An 8,027-nucleotide genomic window follows, 5' to 3' on the forward strand; every position below is an offset into this window, starting at 1 on the left:
CAAATACCACTACAATGAAATATATGTCCTCATTTTGAAATGGATATTTCCATCTCCTTATTTTTTCACCTAGGAAAAAAGATTAGACAAAATATTTGTTCCACATACTTTATGTAGAGCAATACATGGATCTGTGTGTTTTTCTCAATATAAACCTCTTACTGCTAACAATCACTGTTTATGTCAAAAATTATGACATGCTTTATTTCATGAAAAAGTTCTGATTCTTATTTGGCCATTGAAATTTTCCCTTTATGTCTTGCACGGATCTTTTTTTCTTTTTTGAGGTAGAGCCTTTGTTGTCCAAGCTGAAATGTAATGGCAGCAGCCTAGCTCATAGCATCTTCAAACTCCTGGGTTGAAATGATCCTCCTGCCTCAGCCTCCTGAGAAGCTGGGACTATAGGCACTCACTACAATGCTTGGCTAATTTTTTTTCTATTTTTTGCTAGAGATTGGGTCTTGTTCTTGCTCAGGCTGGTCTCAAACTCCTGACCTCAAGGGATCCTCTGCCCTCTGCCTCCCAGAACGCTAGGATTATAGGCATGAGCCACTGTGCTTGAACAGGTGTTTACATATTTATGCATCCTGAACAAGCAAAAATTATCTATCAGTTACTCTCATATTATCTGGCTGAGTTGTATGAACAAAATCCTTAATAGAATTTGACTTATGATTCTATGTCTTCAAAAGGACTTACTGAGAATTAAAAGTTCAGCTTAACTATTTCAAATTCAGATAAGAAATAAGAATGAAACTATTTGAATAAAAGAAATATGGCAACTATTGGGTTAAATCCTACTCTATAAATTGAAAGGCATATTATGCCGTTTTTCTACCTTAAAATACCATGGTAAGTGATAGAGTGTTGCACAGTATGGTAACTATAATAGTTACTGTTAATTTACTTAGACTTTCTTCATGAGTTCAATGAAGAGTTTTTAATTCCCTAGTCTTCTGTTTGGAAAAAGTGAAACATCCAATTTAGGAAATTTATCTTTATAAAATAATTGTAAACCTCAGAAAATTCAGCAGAATGTTTAAAGTCAGGTAAATTAAATAGATTTCTAGTGGCCCATGTCAAGGGACAGGTGCTTTCTGGAGATTAACAAAGGTAGGGTCAAGGTTGGATCCAGTTGACCAACTCAAAGAAATGACCTAAGAGACTCCAAGAAGCCTAAGTCAAATTTCCTTATATTTGAGGTCTTACAGTTAAGTTCAAGACTCCTCCTAGAAAAAGTGCCAAGTACTTTATTGCTGAATATCATCATTATGGACACCTTGGGAAACTATGCATCAACACCAGCACATAGTTCACTCTTCAAAGCAAATTCCAAACTCTTTTTCTGAATGACTATCAGAGCTATCATTGTATTACCTTTGATATCCTGAATATCATCAAAATGTCTTCCTGTCAATATTTCCTTTATCTTTGGGTAAAGAACAATGTCACTGGGGGTGAGATCAAGTAAGTAGGGAGTGTGTTTCAATGCACTTATTTGTTTACTGGCTAAATACTCCCTGACAGTCTGTGTTGAGTGAGCTGATATATTCTCATGATGCAAGAGCCACACCTTTCTCATGCCAAGATTTTCAGCAAAGATTTTCCCTTTTTCTCTATCAAAGTTTACTTTGTCTATTATGCTTCTCATAATCAATGATTTTATTTCACAATTTGACAACATTTTGCAATGCAATGATTTTATCAGTTCTGCTCATTATTGGCCACCCTGCCATGTCTTCATCAGTGATGCTTTCTCTTCCCTCAGAACAATGTTTAATCCATTTGTACACTGATGTTTTCTTCATGGCATATCCCCATAAACTTGGACTAACATGTCCCAATTTCACATTCCTTCTTGCAAAGTTTAACAAGAAATTTAGTGTTTGTTGTATGCCCTAATTCAAGCTCCATCATTCTTGCGATGGCACACAAAAACAATAATAAACACTGCTCAGCAAGATACCACCACATGTTGACATGAACACAGCCGTGAGACACTGATATTCTAAGGTTATAAAACCTTACCAAGTTGTTTGTACAGTGCTGCCTTTCATAAATGCAAAGTGGCAAGTTCACAAAGTTAATTGTCAGAACTCAAATGTTTCTTAATTCTGTGTCATTTCATCATTCATTGTGCCTTCATTTTGAAAACTATGAAGACAACCTCAGTTTTAAGATTATATTTTTAACATTTCAGAAAGCCCTATGAGTCTGTGTATGTTTTTTTAAACAAATTCTTCAATGAACTACTAATAAATTAGTTACCAGTTAGGGAGCACTTAGAAATTACCTCCAAATAAATGAGTTCAGAATAGAAATGGAAAAGCAAAGGCAAAGAAAATACTATGGTAGATGTGAAGGTAGAAATAAGTAAACATCGATTGGGGTAAGTGAATGGAAGCCAAGATAGAAAAATATTGTCAATGGCAAACTTTTACCTGGCTGTTTCTAGCAGGTATTAAGAGAATGAGAAGAGGGATGAAAGCTGAAGTGAAAATGAAAATAGAGATTATATATACACTACTGATGATGGGTAAAGAATAGAGGGAATTGGACAGAGCCCACAAAAACAGAGGCAGAGGCGAACAACTACTTTGGTAGGACTTATTATGAAGTAGAACCAATTATGAAAGAGAGTTGTAGAATTTGAAAGAAATCTGTTACTGCTACTCTAATAACCCTGCACAGGAGAGAGATTTCCTGCCCTCAATTTCTGAAATTAATTCTCATATATTTTGCAACCAAAAGATTCTGAAGCTAGTGGACAAAGCCAAAAGTATTGCAAAAGTTATAATGATGAAAATGCTAAATATAAACATGTGGTCTCTTTTTTTTGAGTCTATTGATTTTGTGCACAGTAAGTAATTTAAGCCTTTCTTGTTTGAAATGCTTTCCTGTGTTCAGATTGTAGGCAATTTCTTAAGCCTTCACCTTGAAAATAGGTTTACTTTTTAAGAATATGGAGATTTAAGAGCTAAACATTGAACATAGAGCTGTAAAATTTATTTGAGTGTGAAATCGCTGATTTGGGGGTTGACAGAACAGAGAAAATGTTTAATTACAATGAGAATATCATTAAATATAGATGTCATAATGCACCTGGTAATAGGTGATTCTATTTAGAGTTTGGATGTACTTTGAAAAGTCAGCTATTTCATCACATAAAAGCAAAGCAGTAAGTTCATGGGCATCTGAAATAGGGTGTTAAGTCAGCAGAAATATTTTAATAGGAGCGAGGGCCTCTCTCTATATCCAGAGACAGCAAATTAATGAGCTGTAAGATGAAAGGTAATACAACAAATAACAAAACAGGAGGGTATACATGTGATAAGTCAGCAGGCAACCATGTGATTTATCCCATGCTCTGGCCAGGGTATATAGACCTCCCCCTACACTGGCTGACATTCACACAAAGGATCTTGCCTGAACAGCAAACCAACTCACCACCCCTGACACCATGAGCTACTACGGCAGCTACTATGGAGGCCTGGGCTACGGCTGCGGAGGCTTTGGGGGCCTGGGCTATGGCTACGGCTGTGGCTGTGGCAACTTCCGCAGACTGGGCTATGGCTGTGGCTTTGGAGGCTATGGATATGGCTCTGGGTATGGAGGCTATGGCTATGGCTGCTGCCGCCCATCTTGCTATGGAGGATATGGGTTCTCCAGCTTCTACTGAATATCATTCCCAATTCTTGAGGCCATGAGATTACCCAAATTTGATGGTAACAACTCAAACAAAATAAATGAACCTGGACCAAGCCAAGATCAAGAGCATCTAAGATTTTAAGAATATTTATCATTCCATGATTATTTGTTTGATGTCTTTTCATGCCTTTTAATTGTGCTTTTATTGTCTGTGGAATTGTTCTGTTTCTTATGCAATAAATCTTTCTAACTTAAAACAACATACGTGACTTTGATTTTTTAATTTAACTGAAGTTGTCAAAGTGATTATTTGTAATTGACCATGAAGAAAAGAAGCTACTGTATATGCTATACATAATATATCTCTAATGAAATAATTAGGTATATACATGTACCTAACATATAACTCTGTGTGTGTGTGTATACATTTGACCATTGAAAACCATGGACTTATGGAAGTTAGGGGAACCAACCCTCTATGCAGTCTAAACATCCACCACAGGCATGGTATAATTTTTCTTTTGTTGACATAAGATCTCAATTGTTAACTTGGACTAGAATGTAATGTCAACATCATAGCTCCCTGCAACCATAAACTTTTGGGCTCAAGTGATCCTTTTGGCTTTATCCCCCAAATAACTGGGATTATGAGTGTGCAATGCCATATCCAGATAATTTTTTCTATTTTTTGTTGAGATGGGGGTGATATGTAACTTTTGACTACCTAAACTGAACTACTAGTAGCTTATTATTGACTGAAAGTTTTCCCAGTAACATAGTCAATTAAGACATATTTTGTATGTTCTGTGTATTATAGATTGTATTTTTACCTATAGTAAACTAGAGAAAATCAAATGTTATTAAGATGATCATAAGAAAGTAACAACATATCTCCTTGTTGATTAAGTGGAAATAGATCATTATAAATATCTACACCCCGAGTTGCCTGAGAGGGAGGAGAAAGAGGTAGGTCTTCCTGTGTCAGGGGAGGCAGCCCTAGAAGAAAATTCAAATTTAACTGAACTTACTAAGGTCGAGCCCATGTTATTCCAGGGTTAATTGCACACACACATATATAAATTATAACACCAAATTTAAAAAATAAAAAGTCTTTCTCCTGAACATTAGATCATATTAACTATGGCTTTTTCATTTCAGTCTTTTAGCTAAACACAATTGGTATTTAAATTCAGCAGTAAAGTATTGACTTACTAAAGCATTATAATTGATGCCAACAGGAAAAATAAGTACTTTTATGTGTTATTCAAAATTTATATTTTTTCAGCCCCTCTAATAAGAAAAGTGCTGATGAATGTAAACTGATCATTAGCTTCTTTTGTAAATCTCTATAATCTTTTCTTCATGGTCAGCCATGGCATGACACTATATTGTTCTTCCATATTATCAACACATTGAAATATTTTGCAATTAACCAAGGAAATGTAAAAATCGCTGCTATCACATGTGAAATAATCTAGATTGAACCTGTGTCTTACCTGTAGCTTCCTATGCTCTAACTGAGTCTCTTGTAACGTTCACCTTAATTCAAAAATCAACCAGCAATCGTGGGTCTTTCTTTATTGTTTTCAAAACATAGAATGTTTTTCACTATGGAAAAGAAAGTAGATCTCTTTGATTTGAGTTTATCAAATTCAGTAATACCAAGGGTATACACAATACCTTGCAATCTAGAATCCTGTGATACCTTGATACCTTGATCCATTCCAGAATCCTGTTTGAGTTCTAAATCATTCAAGTTTCAAGATAACTTTTCCTCTTTAATATAACAGAAACTGGATTAATCTGTTTCTGGATCCCACAAACTCAAATTTACAAAATGAGTTTAGGAGTAAATACACTGGCTTTTAAAATAAAAAAAAATAATTTATGGTAAAAAAATACAAATAGTAGTATTTGAATAAGAATGTAAATTAATAAAAATATAAAAAGCTAAAAATATAAAGGTCTGTTTTGTTACAATTGAACACCCCCGTTCAAAATATACCCCTCACTGTTCACAAACTCCTTAAATTCCTTTATGAACTTTTCTGCTACTTCCGAATTAGAACTGGCAGCCTCTCCATGCATAATACTATGGATCCCAGTCCTTTTCCTAAAGTTTTTGATCCACCCCCTCCTGGCTTTAGGCTCCTCTTTTTTGAGCACTAGTATCAGGCATGCCTTTCACTAAATCATTATGAAGGGCCTTGGCTTTCTCACAAATTATAGTCTCAGAAATCACATCACCAGCTAGCTATTTTTCATTAATCCAAAGTAAGAGGAGGTTATCCATGTCTTCCATACTTTTCTATCTCCTAGAGGTCAGCATCATAACCCCTTTCACTGCATCAGCTGCTTTGATAGCTTCTTTATTTTTCAAAATTGCACAATTTAGGCGTCCTGCGCATAGCAGCGAGATTAGCCAAACGTGTACTGCCTTCATGCTTAGTGGTGAGATCTTCTTAACTTCAACTGTAGCTCTAACAGCTTTCCTCTTACTCTTATTTTCCTCATTACACTTTTTACAACCCATGGTGAATGCACATAGCTGTTATTACATTTTAAAAAATAGCACAATACCAGTATAAAAGTACAAAATTAGCAGTGAAAATCACAGGAGATGCTTTCATTACCTCTTCTGACAATGAACTGAATGACAAAGCACATGGTGGCCTGGGCACTGGGAAATGAACACACAAAAACACACGAACCACATTTGGGCTTTTGGAATCAAAAGCGGGGTTCAAGCAAAATTTGTTCCAATTTTTTGTTCAGATTCCAAGTTATTCAAGTTATGGAGCATTCAGATTTGGGGGCAAATACTGTACTATGATGGAATTGTGGAGTAGTGTGGCAGGAGTAGTGTGAAGTTTACATAGTGAAAGGCTAATATGACCTTGGATGAGAAAGAACCTCTACAAGTGAAATGATTTGTTAAGGCTAAAAATGGCATGAGCAGTAGAGCCAGGCTGGAACCCAGTTTTACTGAATGCCAGGCATCTACTTCTTCATGCTCATTTTGTACTTTTCTTTTTGTTAGTTGTCACTTGAAGCATCTTGAAAATTCTGATCTTATGTCTCTGAAGAGTTTAATGGCCATGACTAAAGGATCACCTGTATTTATTTTGATTTTTAAATATTCTGTTGTAGACTCTTAAAATTATTTACTTCTAATTTAGTTGTATCTGGATAAAAAAAATAAGTAAGTAGTGCCAAATCCAAACTCTGTTTTTAAAAGAATTATCACACTGCATTTAAAAATACAGACTTGTTTACTGAACATATGGATAAATTTGTTCGTCCAGATACTATGACTGATTATTTCACTCAATGGTGTTATAGTTTCACAATAAATAGGTTTTGGCAGATATATCTTAGTGTTACAGTTGGAGAACTATACTATTTAGTTTGACTAAGTAAAACAGAATTTCACATAACCATTTTACTTCCTACATTGTTAGTGGCATCACAGTGTGATGAAAGACTTTGTATATCTAAAGAAAAAAATCAATGTAACTCTTTGCAGAAAGTATTATCAATGCTTAACAAAGTTTTAACATATTATTATACTTCTAGTGGCTGGAATATATTGATTTGTGCTGGAATAAACAGAACAGTTCCAGAATAAATTTATTTTCCAGGGAAAACTGTCACTTGGTCTATGAAAATGCATCATAGAAACATCATCCACACAGGGGGGGACCTGGCACAGCAGAATAAGCAGAGTGACATCATTAAACCTTTTTTATGTACAATTGTAGAGGTTCCAGTTGAGTTCATGATAATTAAATATTAAAAGGACGAACTATTTTACAATTTAGGATGCACTACAAAAATGAAACAAGTTCTAAGGAGACCAGGCACAGAAATTAAGATGTGAGATAGTCAAAAGTTCCTTCATGGAGACATAAATAAAAGCATTAACCTTAAAATAAATAAATAAATTGGACATTATTGTATTAAGAAATTCTGTTTATTACAAAGGTACCATTTTAAAGTGAAAAACAAACAACTACATTGCTGGGAGAAGATATTTTCAAAACAATAATTTGACAAAATATCTGTGCTCAAGTACATAGAGAGTTCTTACAAATCAATACTAGAGTGTTACAAACTCACTTACAAATGGACAAAATACTTGAGCAGGCAAATCAGAAAGCAATATCTCCGAATGACCAATAGGCATATAAAAGGGTGTCTGAAATTATTACTAATCGGGTAAAAACCAACTTAAGACAATAATCAGATATTACTAAATCCCCACAAGGATGGTCAAAATTAAACAGTGTGAAAATGAAAAGTGTCCTTAAAGACGTGGAGTCACTGGAATCCTCTCACATTGCTGCTGAGACAGTAAGTTCAGAAGCCATTCTGGAGAA

General features: G+C 34.8%; 1 protein-coding gene across 1 annotated transcript; it reads left to right on the forward strand.

Moving 5' to 3' along the window:
- Positions 1-3,406: 3,406 nt before the first annotated feature.
- LOC105887727 (keratin-associated protein 19-3-like) lies at positions 3,407-3,679 on the forward strand. The gene has a single exon (XM_012809686.2). It carries the CDS (start codon positions 3,461-3,463, stop codon positions 3,677-3,679), a length of 219 nt encoding a protein of 72 aa, XP_012665140.1. The 5' UTR covers positions 3,407-3,460.
- The last annotated feature ends 4,348 nt before the right edge of the window (positions 3,680-8,027 follow it).

Source organism: Otolemur garnettii, unplaced genomic scaffold (genome assembly GCF_000181295.1).
Source record: "Otolemur garnettii isolate 467f Iridium unplaced genomic scaffold, OtoGar3 scaffold00111, whole genome shotgun sequence".
In the NCBI taxonomy this organism is placed as follows: Eukaryota; Metazoa; Chordata; class Mammalia; order Primates; family Galagidae; genus Otolemur; species Otolemur garnettii.